Here is a 19826-nt window from a genome sequence, read left to right as displayed (position 1 = left end):
CTTCTCCAGCTGCTCTGCATCGATGGCTGACAGGGGGTCGTTCATCCAGCTCTCCGACCAGCGCAGCCAGTCGGAGGCTGTGGTCCAGAGGTCCAGGTAGGGCTGGAACTCCTTCACCATCCTGGAGAGCTTGTCATACTGCAGGGGCAGAAAAGCTGGGGCTGTGTCGGGGTGCTCCCCAGTCTCTCTCCATGCTGCTCCTTCTGGGGCCACTCCTTGCTCCTGGCTGCTGTCCCTGATCCTGTCCCCATGGCCTCAGGCCTGGCCTCCCTTCTTCCTTCCCCCCCATGGGCTCTGGGCTCTGAGTGGCTGAGCAAGGCCTGCACTGAGCCTCCAGCCTCCTGCTTGGGTCCAGGCAGCGTCCTCGCCCTAGGGGCCAGGAGATGGGGGTAACCTCTTCTCTGCAGCCTGTTCAGTCCTGCCCCCCGCCAAATGCCAGGGCCCCGCTACTTGGCAGCTGGCTCCAGATGTGGCCGCAAATGCCATGGGCTCCTCCTTGAGCCCTTCTCAGGGCTGGGGGGCAGTGCGCCCAGAGGAGGCCTACGTTGGTGATGGGCAAGCCAAAGATGTGCTCGCGGTTGTTGTAGAGCATCGCCAGCTGCTGGCAGTCCTTCAGCTGCTTCTTGACCCGGCGCACCTCGTTGGCAATCTCATGCGCTCGTGCAATCTCCACGTGGGTGGAGAAGCCAGCTACCACCAGCTGCAGGCGAAGGAGCAAGTGATCAGAGGCCTCTGTGGGCCCACCTATGCCCAAGCATCCCCGCACACACCCAGGGAAACTGAGGTCCCCAGAGCATCAACATCTCCCAGTTCTGAGGGTATTTTCTCCTGGAGTGAGAGGTTCCTGGCCTATCACAGGCAGCTGACCACCCCAAGGTAACACAGCAAGGTCTGATGGAGACACAGTGCCCATGGGGACACAACAGAGGGGTTGGGGCTCTTTGCTACTCTGAAATTTCCTGGAACTTGCTGCCCAGGCACCTCTCTGGCCTTTCAGTTCATTCTTTTTCATTCTTTTAGCTACTTGTTCACTCACCCAGCAAACATTGACACAGCACCTCCTGACTGCAAGGGGCAAGGCCTGGCCCTGGAGAGCTGTGGTGTGTGTGTGTGTGTGTGTGTGTGTGTGTGTGTGTGTGTGTGTTCTCAACCCAGCCCCACCTGCAGCCCTTCCAGCTTCTCCTGGAAGTTGTTCTGATCCATGATCTGGATTTTGCGGAACTTCTCCTCATCTTCCATGTGTTGCTGCCGTACCATCTCTATCTGCCCAAGGATCTTAGCAGGCCAGTTGCTGGCAGCCCATCTGGATGCGGAAGGGATGGGGTATGGGGGGGGGGGGAATGTCACACTGAAATCATGGGGTGTGCAGGCCAGGGCGAAGGGGAGAATGGGGGATCCAGGCGGCAGCTGGAGCAGCCAGGGCTGGGCAACCGGGAGGTAGAAGTGAGCCTGGAGGCAGCCACTGCCACCACTGCAGTGTGGGGCTGCCTGGCAGGGAAAGCAGTCCCCGCCCTGGGATTGTGGGCAGCTTCCAGGGAGATGCACACCCAATGTGCCCAGCGCAGTGACAGGACAAGGGAATGGTGTCCAAAATGAGAGAAGTGATCCTGAGTTCCCCAGGTCTGTAAGGGGCCTCAGCTCAGATGAGGCAAAGTGACAGCCTCTGGCCTGCATTTCCTTGGTGACCAGACAGGGCCACCAGACCAGCTTCCTTCATATCAACTCCCTCTGCCTGGCTGACCTGGTGGCCCTGTGGGCTTCAGAGATTCTGCTTGCAGTTGGCCTTGGGCTGCAGATCCTGGGGGAGGCCACACTGAGCACCAGGATGTCCCATAAAGCAGGTGACTTAGGGCTCCTGGGCAGGGTTCCCAGGAAACACTGCCAGTCTCTCCCAGACCCTGACAACCTGGAACCAGCCCCAGGCTATAAGACAGGCTGGGCAAGGGGTCTCTTGGCCTCAGTAAGGCAGTCCCAACCTGAGGCTATTTCCTATGAGGCTCTTGAGCTAGGTGGGGACAAGTGCTCCTCCTCAGGGACCGCCCACCAGGCTGGGCTTTGCCTTCTCACCATGCTCCCAAGGACCCCCAAGGGCCTCAACCACAAACAAGGGGATCCCAGACCCGGTAAACATGTGCGTGTCAGGCCAATGATGGGATAGAGAATGGAGACAGAGTGGGGGACAGCAGGGTCCCTAGACCAAGAGGGCCACATGATTTCCTTCTGCCCCACTGGCCACGTGGCCCTGGCCCGCGTGGAGCCGTGTGACTGCACAGCCTGCAGCCGCCATGGCTCAGCACCTCCTCCCCCACCTCCCGCTATCCACCACCTGCCTGGAGTGAGGACCGACCTCACACTCACTTGTCATTGAAGTCATCTGTGCTGAGGTTGTAAAAGAACTCGTCCATGACTTGGTAGTCGTCCATGACCTTCACAATCCGATCCTGCGTGTATAGGCATTGATGAGAACTATGTGTACCTGGGAGGTGGGAGGGTAACTGGGACCAGGCTCCCCAAAGTGGTTGGGTGTTTGGGAGAGGGTGCCCTCTTCCAGAGAGGGGAGGCCTGGGGTGGTGGAGGAGGTGCTGGCATTGGGCTCAGGGCTCCAAGGGCCTGGGCCACCACACCTCCAAACTCCAGCCCCCTACTCATGCCCTCCTGACCTCCCAAACAGCATAGCTCTGAATCTGCATCGTGCACCCAGCCTCATAACCCTCCGAGCCCACCTGTCCTCTGTGTGTCTACCTCACTCCCAGCCTCCCGGCTCCTGCTCTCCCAGCCCCTGCCTGTCCCCAGCCCCCAGCCCCCCGTGTACCCGCCTCACCTCCAGCCCCACCAGCTTCTCGGGGATGCCCTTCATCCACTCACGAAGCTCAGCCAGCTCCTCAATGCTGTTGGGCTTCTCGTAGATCTTGCGGCTGATGCTGCGGAACTCTTCACAGATCTGGCAGGCGGGGGAGGGCGCTGGGGAGGCCGTGTGCCCCTCCCTTGCCTTCCCAGGGGCCTGCTCCTCCTTCTTGGTCCCAGTATCTCCCAACAGGGAACTGCCCCCACCCCACCACATCCTACAGTGCATTCTGAAAAGAGGTGCTCCCTTCCAGAACACTGGAGAGCTGAGGGTCACCCAGCGCGTTTCCCCCTCCCCAGCCGCCTGCACTTGCACACCCTCAGCTCTGCGAAATGATCCATCTCAGGGTGTTCTTTGTGAGGGGTTCCCAGCTCTTTACAAGTCCAGGGGAAAATACAGAAGCCCCCACTTCCTGGGACCTCCCATATGACCCCAGGCAGGGTGGAGGCAGGGTGACTTCCAGACCCTTCCATTGGCCTGGATGTCTGCAGACACCCCTGAGCCTCACTCATGGGAGTTCACTACATATGCACGGTGTGTGTGCTGGTGTGGTCTCTGGGGCCGGGCAGGTGGGCACCTACATCATCCACCTCCTTGTGCAGGTTCTTAGCCAGGATGTCCAACATGGAAGTGGCCAGGGCCTTGCACTTCTTGGACAGGCTCTGCTTGACGTTGTTGACGTTGACGTAGAAGGGACCGATGATGATGATGCTGGGCAACGAGCTGTCCAGGATCTCTTTCTCCTGCAGGTGGGTGAGCACCACCTCCCGCACCTCCTTGGCCGACGGGCACTGCGTCTGGAAGGCCCTGTGGACAGTGGGCACCCACGAGGGGCAGAGGGTGATGAGAGGGTGAGTGGGGGTCACACAGACAGGCAGACACACTCCGACACACCCACACACTTGAGGAAGGTGCCAACATCATTGTTGTTCAGTTCCAGGTACTTTCTGTACTCCTTGGCGTAGGCCTGCAGTGGGATCATGGCCTTGCACACAGCATTGGCGATGACGGCCCGCAGCTCCTCCACCAGCAGCTCGTGAAGCCCCACCGACTCCAGCAGGGGGTCACCGCTGATAAAGATGTCCTCCATCACCAGCTGTGGGGCAAAGTGGGGAGGCACACAGAGCTGGATGAGCCACAGGGCAGGCGGGCAGAAGGGTTGGAGTGTGGTCCAAGGACTGAGTGAGCGGCAGCGTGGCCGAGCATAGACAGCATGGTGGGGGCAGGGCAGAGGGTCTGCTGCCACATGTCTTAGATGAGGCTGTGGACTAATACAAGATGGGAGGCCCAGGAGGCCCACCAAGGGACAGCATCTTCCTCTACCTTGCCTGGCTCAGCTCAAGGCCAACGGGACAACCAGGTCACTGATGTCTCCAACTGACCAGCAAGGGACAGAAGAGGGGACTGGAGTTACAGCAGCTGTGGGGCCTGGGGTAGCAGGCTGTGCTGTGGTGACGAATGAGGACCTTGGAGAAGGGGTCCCGAGAGTGGAGGTCAGTCTCTGTCTTGAGTGGAAGAGAGAGGTCAGGAGCTGGATGGGATCTGGGTCAGATATGGCTGTGGCAGGAGTGGGTGAGCGAGCCTAGTTCCAATCGCAGGTCTGACCCTTAGCAGCTATGTGACTGTGGGCAAAACTTCTCCAAGCCTCATCTACAAAATGGGGATGTTAATGGTACCCAGTTCAGCTTGTGGTGAGGACTAAATGAGCTATTCAAGAATTAAAGGGTTGGGGCTTCCCTGGTGGCGCAGTGGTTGAGAGTCCGCCTGCCGATGCAGGGGACGCAGGTTCGTGCCCTGGTCCGGGAAGATCCCACATGCCGCGGAGCGGCTGGGCCCGTGAGCCATGGCCGCTGAGCCTGCGCGTCCGGAGCCTGTGCTCCGCAATGGGAGAGGCCACGGCAGTGAGAGGCCCGCGTACCGCAAAAAAAAAAAAAAGAATTAAAGGGCTGAGCACACTGCCAGCCATGATGAAGTTGGACTGCTCTGACACTGTGGCAGCACCCTGGCATGAGTGCCGCTGTACCTTCTCCAGCTGGGGCACCGTGTGGGTGGCCAGGATGCCCTTGTCAAAGAGGTTGAGCAGAGAAGTCTTGAACTGCTCCAACGGTGTGCTGTAGTGCACCCCTGAGCTGTCCAGCACCAGGTCCACAATGAACAGGGGATTCTTGCGGGGCCTGCGGGGACAGTGGTCGGGCGGATGGTGGGCAGGGGCCTGAAGAGGGCTGCGCACAGGAAGCCCAGTCCCTGCCCTTGCCGCCAGCATTATGGCTCTGGAGCTTCTTCACGCACGAGGCTTGCCTCTGCCCTCTTCTCAGAAACCTCCAAGTTACCAGAGAGAAAGACCCACACCAACCAGACAGGCTCCTCCATTCCTGCCACTTGCCCAGAGGCCCATGGGCACGAGGGAGAGGGAGGACGACCTCCACGCAGCCCTGAGGTCATCAGGGAAGGTTGGAGAGGCCATGGGCACTTGTGGCGTCCACGCTTTCCCTGGGAGCCCACCATCCTTGGCTCCAGACACCCACTACATGCAACGACCTTCAAGCCTAGATCCCAGCCGAGCCTCCCCCGCACTCTGGACTGCCAAGCACCCTGACCTCAAATGAGCATTTCAGACATTCCGTGTTCCCTGACTCCCACCAGGGCTCAGTGGACCCCAGGAGTCAGCCTGGTCTCCTCCCCTGCCCTCTTCCCCCTACACATCCTCTCCCCAGCACTACTGCCTATTCACTGCCCCAAATCGGCCCTACCCAGCCCCATCACCCCTTTGCTAGACAACGGTAAGAGCCTTGGTCTCACTTCTCTTCTGCCTCACTCATCCTCACAAACCCAGAGCATGGTTTTGGAATATAATTTGGATTGTTACTCCCCTCTTATGGCTGCTGACCACAATCAGAATAAATCCAGCCCCCAACCATGACCGCAGGAGGCTCTACATGGTCTGGCCTGGTCCTCGCAACCTCTCCCAAGTCATCCTGACCAGCCCTCCCTGCCTTTCCCTCTCCAGCCATAGCCACTGGCCTTTCCTTCCGTGACGGCCCCAACTTTTCTCTTCCCTCCGTGCCTCCAGGCCCCCCACCTGGTGCCCCCTCCCCACCATCCCCTCATGGCTGGTTTCCTCTGTCTCAGTTCTTGGCTCAGATGCCACCTCCTCCCTGACCCCCTTGGCAATGTCCCCTCTCCTGGATATGTCAGAGCCCCTGCCAAGATCAGCAATGACTGTATCTGTTTGTTTCTTTGATTGCTGTCTGTGTGCATGTGAGAGCAGGGGCCGCACCCCTCTTGTTCCCCTAGAACCCTACCTGGTTCATGGCAAGTGCTCAAAAAACATTTCTCAACTGAGGAACTCAGTGACAGAGATGGAAGTCACCAGAAGACATGCCAGGCAGAGCTGCTGGGACATTCCCCAGCAACCAGGACGGGAGCCAGGCCCACCCTGGTGTCCAGGACCCAGCAGTGCTGGGCACCCTGCCCCCGGCTGCCCTGGCCCCCTGACCCTGTACCGCCCTAGCCACCGGCGCCTGACAAGGAACAGCTCTGGTGTCGACAGGTGCCTCTGCCCAGCCGAGCCCCACCTATAGGGGCTGTTTATGAAGTCTTCGCCCCAGACCATGTCATCGGCGCAGTCGAGCACGCGGCAGCAGGCATCGCTGATGAACTGCGCGAAGCTGGCGAGAGAGTCCTGCACCAGGAAGCGCAGCGTGTCCTGCAGCATGTACTTGAGCAGCTCCATCAGCCTGCGCAGCTTCGACATGAGGTACACCTCCCAGTTGGTTTCGTAGAGGTTGTACCAGCCCTTGCTCATGTCACGCAGGCTGCTGCGCATGACCACCTTGAGCGTGGTGATCCAGCTGTCCTTGAGGAACATCTGCACCTGCGGTGGCCACAGGTGGCATCATGTGGCTGCCTGCGGGGCACACTGCCCACAGCCACCATGCTCGGGCACTCTCCAGACTCAGATGATCATGAAGGGATCTCCCCACAACCCCAACTTACTGCCAAGCCCTGCCAACCAACACCCACTATGGCCCCCAGGGACCAGGGCTTCTGGAGGTGGGGGGATGAGGGAGGGAGGGGCAGCAAAAGCAGGGCTTTCCCTCCAGCCAAGGGAGAGACACAGAGACACAGAGAATGAGGCAGAGAGAGAGAGATCGAGGCACAGAGTGGAGCAGAAAGGAGCTTTCCTCCTGGGCCCACTGGTACCTGTCTCCCATGAGGCTGCACCTCTCCCCCTCACACTCCCATGCTCAGGTAGATATGGGGGTGCATGGGGTTCCTGCTCCCCTTTACAAGACCGGGAGTCTGCTTCAGAGGCCACCAGTGTTGGGATGGAAAATGACTAGAAAGGGAGCCCAGCCTGGTTTTCCTTTTCTCTCTAAGATGAAACACCCGGATGGCACCCGCCCCAGCTTCCCGCAAGGTCTAGGAAGAGGCAAGGCCTGGTTTTAAGGAAAGAAGGGGCTCTCAGCTGATCAGCTCCGGGCTTCCCAGGGCCCCTCTCTGTGCATCAGCTCCGAGGCCCTGGCCCGCTATCACCCTCTGTGCCCTGGATGCCCACGCACCTGGGAGTAGGTCTGTGACTGGATTTGTTCGAACTCCTCTAAGCGGCTGTACTTGGAGAGGCTTGAGTGGAAGAGGGACATAGCGGTCACCTTGCTGCACTCGGCCCGCACCTTGCTGAGGGCCGTGATGACCTCCGACCGTGTGAGCAAGGACACAAAGGTGAAGTCTGCCTTCTGTTCCTGGAATGCGTACTGGGGGCCACTCACCAGTCCTGCAGGGATGGGAGTCAAGGGCCAGTGTCAGAAGGGCCTTGGATGTACCAGGGGTCAGGGCGGATCTACCAGGTATTGATGGAGGGAACAACTGCCGTCTCCCTGGAAGAGACGCCCATGTCCCTGGAACCCCTCTTTCCCCATGGCCTACATGGGTGACCCCAAGGCTCTGCAGTGAAGTGCCCACTCTGGGGTGGGTAAACCAATTCCCTCCAGGTCACTCTGGATCACAGGCCCCTTCAAGGTGGGTGAGAACCATGGGCTCCCTCCTCACCCCCTCCCAGCCAACCTGCACACAACCCCTGGGGCCCATCTGGGGCCTGCCCTGGAGCACCAAGAAAGGAAGACGTGGGCATCAGGCCCCTGGGAGTGCCCATGGTCTGCACCCCACCTCAGTTTCCTGGGTACCTCACACATGTGGAAGCTGGGGCAGGGATCAGAGAGCTCCAAGCAAGGAGCTCTGAGACTCAGTCTGCCATATGTCAAATGGAGCTGCAGCAGTGCCAACCTACGCTTGCTACTGGAGGAAGAAAAGGACTGCATGTCCCTAGGTCAGAAAATCAGAGCACTTTTCATCCACTTCTGGACAACTGCTTTCCTAGTCCATGTTTACCTTGCCACTTCTGCACTGCTCAGACTACTATTTTTAAAAGAGCCTTCGGGGACTTCCCTGGTGGTCCAGTGGGTAAGATTCTGCGCTCCCACTGCAGGGGGCCCAAGTTCGATACCTGGTTGGGGAACTAGATCCCGCATGCGTGCCACAACTAAGAAGTCCACATGCCGCGACTAAAAAGATCCCGCATGCTACAACTAAGACCCGGCACAGCCCACATAAATAAATAAATAATAAATATTTTAAAATTAAAATTAAAAAAAATAATAAATCAAAGAGCCTTCTTCTACCCCACCCCCACAACCCCAACCCCCAGCTCTCCAGACAGGTAGGAAAAGAAGGTGATGAATGCTGGGGACAGAGGAGGTCCCAGAGGGAGGGGCGGGAGGGGCTCTGGCCATGGGTGGCCGTGGGCCTGCTTCTGTCTAGCCAGCGTCACCTTGCTTGGGCACTTTCTCCCCCTCTTTCTCAGGCAGGGTCACATAGGAGAACGTCTTGGGCTTGGAGAAGACGATTTTGTCAAAGTTGATCTTGTTCATGCTGCGCTCGTAGTCCAGATTCGCTTCTCTGGAGAGATTGCTGAAGTGCTCCAGAACCCTGCCCATGTGGAGCAGAGAAGGTGGAATCAGGGGGGCTCCACCCCACCACCACCATACTGTGGGCCAGCTGGGCCCCAGGCTCTGGGGACATGAGTTTGGGGCATCCCTTCTGCATTCCTGGGCACACCTCCTACCTGGCCCCCAGCCACCAGCACCCGTCGTGCCTCTTCTATGCCACCCCCGGCCCCAGGATCACATCAGTCCCTGAGTCTGCCCATTTTGCTTCCCACTCTTCACTGACCTCTCTGCCTCCCCCTCTTGCCCCCTTAAAACTCATTCTCCGCTTGGTAGGAAAAAAAAAAAGATATTTCAAACATGTAAATGGTCAAGCCGGTCCTCTGCTCAAAGCCCTTCCCTGACTCCTCTCACACTGCATGCCCGTGAACGCATTCCTTATTAACGCCGGTGCCAGCCTCATGGCGTCCGGCCTCCGTCTCCAGTGTCTCCCAGGCTACAGCGCCCTCTGTGGTCCACTCTGGCTGCATTAACCCCCTACTGCTCCTCACATCCCCCAGACGTGTCTCCACCTCTCAGCTTCGACGACACCGTTGTTCCCTCAACCAGAATCCTCTTCTCCCCTTGCACTGCAGGCCTCAGCTCAAATGTTCACCCCAGCGAGGCCTTTCCTCACCACCTGATGTAAAGCAGCCCCTCCAAGACATCTCCATTCCCTTACCTTGCTCTGTCATCACAGCACCCATCAGAACCCAGACACCCAGCTTTCTCACTGCCTGTCTTCCTGGCTAGACCGAGAGCCTTTTGTTCGGGGTGCTCACCACTGTGCCCCAGTCCTGGCACAAGAAAGATACCTGCCACACATGTGGCTGGCCGCCTGACGGATATCCATTGCCTCCTAACTGCACCTCACTTTTGCTCCAGATTTATTCCTTTCTCACATGACTCAGGGGAAGATGAACCATCCCCAGTTCCAGGGGTATATCTCAACTAGTCTACGTCGATCCTGGTGGGGCTGGGTCCCGACTGTAATTGTTTAGGAGTGGCTAAAGGACCCAGTTGTGACTGACCAGTGACTGATGCAGAGATATAGAATCAAGCCCCCTTGTCCTGTCTCCCTCAGGACAAACTCTGTGGTGTCAGTCATGCTCCAGAATTCCCTGTGGGATCAGAGGCTAGCTTCTCCTAAAACCCCACCTCTGCCTAGATGCTTCCTCCATCTTACCCTGCCTCCTTCACTTGCTTGTAGATTCTCCTGAGAGGACTGCATCAAAAAATCACTTGTACATGAATCCCTGAAACAGGCTGTATTTTGTAGGGAATCTAATCCACAGCAGGAGTCAATGGACTCTGGACCTTGTGCTTCTGAAACTGCTGCTGCCATCTTCCCTCAGAACAAAGCCAGCAGACCCCAGACAGAGCCCTGAGGTCCAAGCCTGGGATGTCCTGCATCAGATTTCTTGTTACATGTAAAGAAATGAATTTCCCTGTTTTCTAAGCCAATCTGAGCCAAGCATCTTTGTAATTTATAGCCAAAGATACTCTAAATGATATAAAACTCAAGAAATGGAATTCTGGACAACCATGATAATAATGGCCACATCAATTCAACTTTCCCAGCACACTTTTTAAAAAAAGAGAAGAGGAAAAGAAAAGCAAGAAAAACAAATAGCACTACCCAAAACGTACACCTTTAGCATAACTAGAATAAAGAGAATGTCCAAACTCACATTATCTTCAAGTAGAAAAATAAACATCAACTCCCAGTGCACTCTCACTCACACTCCAGCTGCAAGCCTTCATGGAGAACAAGGGCAGTCTGGGAAAATCTGTGCAGAAGAGTGGTGTATGGTAGCCCCCATATGGACCTAAAATCCTTCCAGAAAGTCTCTCCTAACTGCAAAAACAAGAGTCCTGGTAAATCACAGCACTTACTAAAAGGAAGGGATTTAGCTGCATGCGTTCAAGGTAGGATTCTCTGAAAGGCATGACTTATGAGGGGGGAAGGTAAAAGGAAAGAAGAGGAATCCTTTGGAGATTGGAGGGTGAGGGAGAAAGAAACAAAAGTGAAAAGTAGAGTCTTGCAAGAGAGAACAAAAAATTTGGAGGACACATGACCCTTCCCCCTAACACCCGCCCCCCTACATGGCCATTTATTAAAAAAACAAAAATAACAAAAAAAAAACAGTTTTTTATACTAACAGAGGAGGGCGCCCTGGGACTAGAAATCTTGTAAATCTTTACAAATCAATGAAATAGGTAGGTGAAAGACTACATTTATATAAAGCTACTATAAGAAAAAGAAAGAAAACACCTTAATTGATGAAAATTCTCACCCACCCCACAAAAAAAGACAAAGCAGAAGAAAACTAACACAACACTTCAAACTAAAGTAAATCTCTTCAAAGTATTTGGGCATATGAAAAATAAAACATAGAAACAGGCAAATAACAGGAAGAAAAGAAACGATATTTAATTGGACTCAGGGGGAAAAAATGGAAGAAACTGAATTATCTTATGAAGGAAAGCTAAATTACAAATTGGCCATAGAATAATACAGTCAAATTAAAAAGGTAATAAAATACATTCAAGAAAGTCACGAATAAAACCAAGAGAATGAAAATTAGAAAAAGAAAGAACAGAAAAGGATCAGAAAGTAGTTCAATTAGAAACAGACAAAGAAGCAACACAACAGATAGATAAATGGATAGACAGATAGTATGGAGTCTCTGATGAAGAGAAACAAAACAATGGAACAGAGCTAATATTTAAAACTACAATTCAAGAATATTTTCCAGAAAAAAAAGAATATCTGAATTTATACATTTAAAAGGCCCATTGTGTACTTGGGAAAAAATATCAGAATGATCAACTCTAGGACATACCCTAGTAAAATGATTAGACTTTAAAGATGAAAAAAAAAATCTCCAAGGTCTCCAAGAAAAAAAAAAATCAAACAACTTACAAGAGAAGGGGACTTTGACATCAGATGTCTCAAAAACAACATACAAAGCAAGACAACAAGAGTTGTCTATGCAAATATATTTTTAAAACTAGGTAACATGGATAATTTTCTAGAGGAACAAAGTATACCAAAATTGACTCCATTAGAAAAAAGAAAGCTTAAATAGATCAAATATCTGTAGAAAAATACAGTTATAGAAAAACTAGAAAAGCCCCATATCCAAATGGTTTTACAAAAGAATGACCACACAGCCCCAATGCAACATAAATTGCTCCAGAGTACTGAAAAAGATGGAAAATGTCAAAATTCTTTATATGAAGCAAGTATAACTTTGCTTCAAACCTGTATCAAGAAATACAAAAAAGAAAAATTGCAAGCCAATATCACATATCAGTGATAAAGTTCTAAATAGCATATTAATGGACAAAATATAATACCACATTAAAAATGATACACTAGAGGGGTGGGATAGGGAGGGTGGGAGGGAGGGAGGGAGACGCAAGAGGGAAGAGATATGGGAACATATGTATATGTATAGCTGATTCACTTTGTTATAAAACAGAAACTAACACACCATTGTAAAGCAATTATACTCCAATAAAGATGTTAAAAAAAATGATACACCATGGCTAAGTGGGATTTATTAAAGGACTGCAAGGTTGTCTCAATATTAGGAAATCAATTAATATAATTCACCATGTGAGTAGATCTAAGGAGACAAACATGATTATCTCCATGGGTACTTAAATAGCCTGTGACAAAAAAAAAATTTAAGAAAATGGAAATCAACAGCTACATTATTAAATAAACAAAACCCTAAAGCTAGCATTTTTCTTAAGGCAGAAACACTAGAGGTATTTCCACTAATATTAGGAACAAGGTAATGATGCCTACTGTCTCCACTACTATTCAATATTGTACTGGAGTTATTAGAAAATGCAATTAGACAAGAGAAAGTAATTAGAGGAATAAGAATTGGAAAATAATAAGTAAAACTATCTCTATTTACAGAGAGTGTGCACTTAGAAAGTCCCAGAGAATCAATGATAAACTCAAACATTAAATGATTTCAGGAAGGTAACAGGATGTAAATTGGCATAAAGAAATCGATCAATAGATGTAAGAGTAGAGAAAGCCCATTTATAATAGCAACAAAGAAGATAAAATACTTAGAAATATGCAAAACCTAAATGAAAAAATCTTTAAAGCACTACTGAAAGACACAGAAGTAGACTTGAACAAATGGACAAACATTCCTTGTTCTTGGATAGTACAATTCAGGATCCCAAAGATGTCAGCTATACCTAAGGTAATTTAAAAATATAATGCTATCACAATAAAAATACCAAGCGTTTTAAAAATACAGCTAGACAAGTTGATACTAAAGCTCACATGAGGAAATAAGCGTGCAAAGTCCCTATCAAAATCCCAACAACTTTTTTTGCAGAAAGAGAAAAATTCATCCTAAAATTCATATGGAATCTCAAGGGACCCCCAAATAGTCAAAACAAACTTGAAAAAGAACAAAGTGGGAAGACTCACACTTTTCAGTTTCAAAACTAATTACAAACCTACAGTAATCAAAATATGTGGTACTGGAATAAAGACAGACTGAGAGACCAATGGAATAGAAAAGACAGTCCAGAAATAAAACCTCATATATATATAGTCAAATGATTTTCAACAAGGGTACCAACATCATTCAATAGGGAAAAAGACAGCCTTTTCAACACATTGTCCAGGGAAAACTGCATATTCACATGCAAAAGAATGAACTTGGACCCTTACCTAAGACCATATGCAAAATTTAACTCAAAATGGATCAAAGATCTGAACATAAGATCTAACACTGTAAAATCCTTAAAAGAACACATGGAAGAAAGCTTCACGACATTGGATTTGGTAATGAGTTCTTATACATTGTGACACAACGTCACAACCAATAAGGAAAAATAGACAAATTGGACTTCACCAAAATGAAAACCTTTGTGTCCTAGTTACACAAAGGACACTATCAGTAGAATAAAAAGGCAACCCATGGAATGGGAGAAAATATCTTCAAATCACGTATCTGATAAGGGATTAATATCCAAAGTATATAAAGAACTAAAACACGACAACAAAAAAACAACTGGGGACTTCCCTGGGGGTCCAGTGCTTAAGAATCCACCTTCCAAAGCAGGGGACACGGGTTAGATCCCTGGTCAGGGAACTAAGATCCCACATGCCACAGGACAACTAAGCCCGTGTGCCACAACTAGAGAGGCCATGTGCCACAACTAAAGAGAAGCCCATGCGCTGCAACGAAAGATCCCACGTGCCAAAACTAAGACCCAACACAGCCATAACTAACTAACTAACTAAACTAAATAAATAAATACAACTAGATTTGAATATAGGCAAAAGAATTTGAATACACATTTCTCCAAAGAAGAATATACAAATAGCCAATAAGCGCATGAAAAGAAGTGCTTAACATCACTAATCATTAGGAAAATGCAAATAAAAATCACAAGGAGATACCACTTCACATCCTTTAGGATGGCTACTCTAAGGGAAAAAAAAAAAAACGAAAATAGAAAGTGTCAGTGAGGATATGGAGAAATTTGAACCCTTGTGCCCTGCTGCTAGGAATGTAAAATGGTGCAGCTGCTATGGAAAACATGTTGGCGGTTTCTCAAAAAATTAAAAATAGGGCTTTGCCGACACCACCGATGCCACCCGAAGCCACCCTGCACTACCCCACCATGGTCAACCCCACAGTGTTCTTTGACATTCGCTGTTGATGTCCCCTTGGGCCATGTCTCATTTGAGCTGTTTGCAGACAAAGTTCCATAGACAGCAGAAAACTTGAGTGTTCTGAGCACTGAGGAGAAAGGATTTGGTTATAAAGGTCCCTACTTTCACAGAACTATTCCAGGGTTTATGTACCAGGGTGGTGACTTCACGTGCCATAATGGCACTGGCAGCAAGTTATCTACAAGGAGAAATTTGATAATAAGCATCACTCTGAAGCATATGGGTCTTCACATCTTGTACATGGCAAATTGTGGACCCACATAAATGGTTCCCAGTTTTTCATCTACACTACCAAGACTGGGTGGTTGGGTGGCAAGCACGTGGTCTTTAGTAAGGTGAAAGAGGGCATGAATACTGTGAAAACCATGGAGTGCTTTGGGTCCAGGTTAGGCAAGACCAGCAAGAAGCTCACCATTTCTGACTGTGGATAACTCTAATAAATTTGACTTGTATTGTATCTTAACTACCAGACCATTCCTTCTCTCATTTGCTCATGATAGGCTATAATCTTTGTGCTCTCACTGCAGTTTTTTGGGTTCCAAGTTTTCCTTATCCCCTTCCAAGTCTAGCTGGATTATGGAGTTAAGTTTATGATTATGAAACAAAAACTAAACAACAACAAATAGAATTACCATATGATCTTGTAATTCTGCTTCTGGGTTTATACCCAAAAGAACAGAAAGCATGGACATGAAGTTATCTTTGTATACCCATGTTCACAGCAGTATTATTCATAATAGCCAAAAGATGGGAGCAATCAAGTGTCTATCAACAGATGAATGGATAAACAAAATGTAGCATATATGTACAATGGAATATTATTCAGCCTTAAAAAGGAAGAGAATTCTGACACGTGCTACAACATGGATGATACTGAAAGACATTATGCTAAGTGAAGGAAGGATTTGTAAAAGGATAAGTATATATGATTGTACTCATATGAGGTACTTAGGGTAGTCAAATTCAGAAAGTACAATAGAATGGTGGTTGCCAGGAGCTGGGGGAGAGGGAAATGGGGTCTTATAGTTTAATCGGTACAAAGTTTCACTTTGGGATGATGAATATTCTATGGATAGACGGTAGTGATGGTTGGACAACAATATGGATGTTGTTGAGCTGTACACTTAAAAATAGTTAAAATGGTGAATTTTATATTATGTGTATTTTACCATATACATAATGGCCCTACAAGACATTAAAACATACTGTAAAATATCTATAATTAAAACTGTAGTGGACTTCCCTGGTGGCGCAGTGGTTAAGAATCCGCCTGCCAATGCAGGGGACACGAGTTCGAACCCTGGTCTGGGAAGATCCCACATACCGCGGAGCAACTAAGCCTGTGTACCACAACTACTGAGCCTGCGCTCTAGAGCCCACGCACCACAACTACTGAGCCCGCGTACTACAGTACTGAAGCCTGCGTGTCTAGAGCCTGTGCTCCACAACGAGAAGCCACCGCAATGAGAAGCCCTCACACCGTAATGAAGAGTAGCCCCCGCTCACCGCAAATAGAGAAAGCCCACGTGCAGCCATAAATAAATAAATAAATAAATTAATTAATTAATTTTAAAAAACTGTAGTACGAGGACTTCCCTGGTGTCACAGTGGTTAAGAATCCACCTGCCAAAAAAAAAAAAAAAGAATCCACCTGCCAAAGCAGGGGACACGGGTGGAGCCTGTGCTCCACAACGGGAGAGGCCACAGCAGTGAGAGGCCCGCGTACCGCAAAAAAAAAAAAAGAATCCACCTGCCAACGCAGGTGACACGGGTTCAATCCCTGGTCTGGGAAGATCCCACATGCCACAGAGCAACTAAGCCAGTGCACCACAACTACTGAGCCCGGGAGCCACAACTACTGAAGCCCGCGTGCCTAGAGCCCGTGCTCCACAAGATAAGCCACTGCAATGAGAAACACGCACACCGCAACAGAGTAGCCCCCACTCACTGCAACTAGAGAAAGCCCGCATGTGGCAACAAAGACCCAACGCAGCCAAAAATAAATAAATCTATTTTAAAAATTATAGGAAAAAAACTGTAGTACAAGTGCATAAATGGAAAAACAGAACAATGGAATAGAACAGAAAATCTGGAAATAGACCCAAGTACACATGGAAATTAGTGTATGATAAAGGTGGCCTCTCAAATCACTGTGTCACAGATGGAGGTTTCAATAAATGCTGATGGGTAATAATAAACCGTTTAACAAATGTTAGTTAGCCATTTGGAAAAAGATAAAATTGGATCCATACCACATACCATACATAAGGATGAATCAAGGATATAAAAGGCAAAAACATGAAACCATACAAGTTCTAGAAGAAAACCTCAATATAGGGAAGGACTTTCTAACTATGACTCAAAATCCAGATGCAATAGAAGAAATGATTAATAAAACTGTTTACGTATTTTTAAAGTTATATTGCAAAGATTACTATAAGAAAAGTCAATATACAACTGACAAACCAGGAGAAAATATTTACAATATACATCACAGATAATGAACCAATATCCTTGGGACTTCCCTGGTGGTGCAGTGGTTAAGAATCTACCTGCCAATGCAAGGAACATGGTTCAATCCCTGGTCTGGGAAGATCCCACATGCCGCAGAGCAACTAAGCCTGTGCGCCACAACTACTGAGCCTGTGCTCTAGGGCCCGTGAGCCACAACTACTGATCCCATGTGCCACAACTACTGAAGCCCACGCACCTAGAGCCTGTGCTCCACAAGAGAAGCCAACACAGTGAGAAGCCCGCACACCGCAACGAAGAGTAGACCCCGCTCACCACAACTAGAGAAAGCCCACGGGCAGTAACGAAGACCCAATGCAGCCAAAAATTAATTAATTAACTAATTAATTTTTAAAAGAACCAATATCCTTAATATATAAAGAACTCATAACATTAGAGGGAAAATACCCCAAAAACCTAAGAGAAAAAAATGGGCAAAAAATACGGACAGGTCACAAAAAGATATAAAACTTGTCCTTAATCATATGAAAAGATTGAAAAGACATTCAGCCTCATTTATAATACTTACAGACTTACCTTCCAGACTGGCAAAAAATTAAATTGTATAACAACGCACTCTTGGCAAGGGGGTGGGGAAACAGGCACTCTCACACATTGCTGGTGGGCATGCAAAATCCTTATGGAGGAAAATGTGGTGATACCTAACAAAAGTACAGTGAGTACTTATCTTTTGACCTTGCAATTCCACTTCTCAGAATATACACTATATAAAGCTATACCTCCATCAATATGAATATACAAGTGCACAAGGTTATTCATTGTAGCATTGTTTGTAATTGCAAACTACTGGAAATTACCTAAATGCCTATGTATTAGAGAATGGTTGAATGAACCAAGATACATGGTACATCCACACAATAGATTACTATGCAGCTATAAAAAAGAATGAAGGAAGACTCAATGAACTGATAAGGATTGATTCCCAGCATGTATTGTAAATGAAAAAGGCAAAATAAAAAGAATATCTATAGTGTACTACCCTGCATGTAAGAAGGGGGATAAGAAAATATACATGAAAATATCATTTGTGCAAAAAGAAATACAGAAAAAATAAACCAGAAACTAGTGATATTGGTTACCTATGAGTGGGAACAGAGTGGGAACAGAGGGAGATGTGGACAGGATAGAATGAATGAGAGTGAAGAGGGACAAGTCTCTGAGTAACATATTAGTGAGTATGTTTTATATATGTGTGTACATATTATACACATAAAGAAATATTTACATATGCATATACATTCTAAATTTTATACATACATGTTATATATAATGTAATATATAACAATATATATGTATATACACATGTTATATACACATGTTATAATACACGTTATATATTTTACATGTATTTTCTATATATATACACATATATTTATTTATATTTATAAAACAAACAGACCAAGCTGTAGTTCATCAAATGAATATATCCCACTGAGCAGAGTGGGAAGAACTAAACCAAGTAACATTTGAACATAGTATCTGGACTATATACCCCCTCTCTTTTTTTTTTTTTTCTTTTTTGCGGTACGCGGGCCTCTCACTGCTGTGGCCTCTCCCGTTGCGGAGCACAGGCTCCGGACGCGCAGGCTCAGTGGCCATGGCGCATGGGCCTAGCCGCCCCGCGGCATGTGGGATCTTCCCGGACCGGGACACGAACCCGTGTCCCCTGCATCGGCAGGCGGACTCTCAACCACTGCACCACCAGGGAAGCACCCCCTCTCTTTTTAAAGAGAAAGAGAAAACTAAACAAATATCAAAGATTATTTTGTAGAGTTTTTCCTCCAAAGGGTATGGATTAGCAATTGAAACTACTTTCTGTGTATTCCAGGACTGAGCAAATAAATAAATATACTATGAGGAATAAAAGCCAATTTTCTTTTAGAAAAAGAAGTACCAAATATGTACAAGTGAGAATGAGCCTTGTGGTTTGAAGTCAATATGAAGGTATCAGTATGAACTCATGTTTTTTAACAGATAGATATATAATAGATAAAGACATGTGCATGGAGATTATATGTAACATAATGTAATATAAGAATATATGGGGGCTTCCCTGGTGGTGCAGGTGTTGAGAGTCCGCCTGCCGATGCAGGGGACGCGGGTTCGTGCCCCGGTCCGGGAAGATCCCACGTGCCGCGGAGCGGCTGGGCCCGCTGAGCCATGGCCGCTGAGCCTGCGCGTCCGGAGCCTGTGCTCCGCAACGGGAGAGGCCACAACAGTGAGAGGCCCGCCTACAGCAAAAAAAACAAAAAACAAAAAACAAAAAAACACACCAGTGGTTAAGAACCCCCCTGCCAATGCAGGAGACGGGGGTTCAAGCCCTGGTCCAGGAAAATCCCACATGCAGCAGAGCAACTAAGCCCGTGCACCACAACTACTGAGCCTGCTGTCTATGGCCTGCAAGCCACAACGACTAAGCCCATGTGCCGCAACTACTGAAGCCTGTGTGCCTACAGCCCGTGCTCTGCAACAAGAAAAACCACTGCAGTGAGAAGCCCGCGCATTGCAACTACTGAAGCCTGCACACCTAGAGCCTGTGCTCCGCAATGAAGAGTAGCCCCTGCTAGCCACAACTAGAGAAAGCCTGTGCACAGCAGCCAAGACCCAACGCAGTCAAAAATATTTTTTTTTTTTTTGCGGTACGCGGGCCTCTCACTGTTGTGGCCTCTCCCGTTGCGGAGCACAGGCTCAGCGGCCATGGCTCACGGGCTTAGCCGCTCCGTAGCATGTGGGATCCTCCTGG

General features: G+C 48.8%; 1 protein-coding gene and 1 pseudogene across 1 annotated transcript in view; one reads left to right on the top strand and one right to left on the bottom strand.

Annotated features, from left to right (window-relative positions):
- DNAH1 (dynein axonemal heavy chain 1) overlaps window positions 1–19826 on the bottom strand; it is an 80385-nt gene that overhangs the window by 46293 nt on the left and 14266 nt on the right. The window contains exons 10-20 of the mRNA XM_007451889.1: window positions 8673–8830; window positions 7408–7619; window positions 6421–6719; window positions 4869–5019; window positions 3748–3941; window positions 3427–3652; window positions 2822–2941; window positions 2359–2441; window positions 1162–1303; window positions 545–700; window positions 1–138 (exon numbers count right to left, since the gene is read on the bottom strand). Of these exons, the coding sequence (XP_007451951.1) occupies window positions 1–138; window positions 545–700; window positions 1162–1303; window positions 2359–2441; window positions 2822–2941; window positions 3427–3652; window positions 3748–3941; window positions 4869–5019; window positions 6421–6719; window positions 7408–7619; window positions 8673–8830 (1879 nt within the window). The remainder of the gene's footprint in view (window positions 139–544; window positions 701–1161; window positions 1304–2358; window positions 2442–2821; window positions 2942–3426; window positions 3653–3747; window positions 3942–4868; window positions 5020–6420; window positions 6720–7407; window positions 7620–8672; window positions 8831–19826) is intronic.
- Window positions 14500–14982, top strand: LOC103086717 (peptidyl-prolyl cis-trans isomerase A pseudogene; annotated as a pseudogene).

This window comes from Lipotes vexillifer, unplaced genomic scaffold, assembly GCF_000442215.2.
Source record: "Lipotes vexillifer unplaced genomic scaffold, Lipotes_vexillifer_v1.1 scaffold500, whole genome shotgun sequence".
Lineage (NCBI taxonomy): Eukaryota > Metazoa > Chordata > Mammalia > Artiodactyla > Lipotidae > Lipotes > Lipotes vexillifer.
Note: the sequence above shows the minus strand (reverse complement) of the source record. Positions and strands in the feature narration are given on the sequence as shown.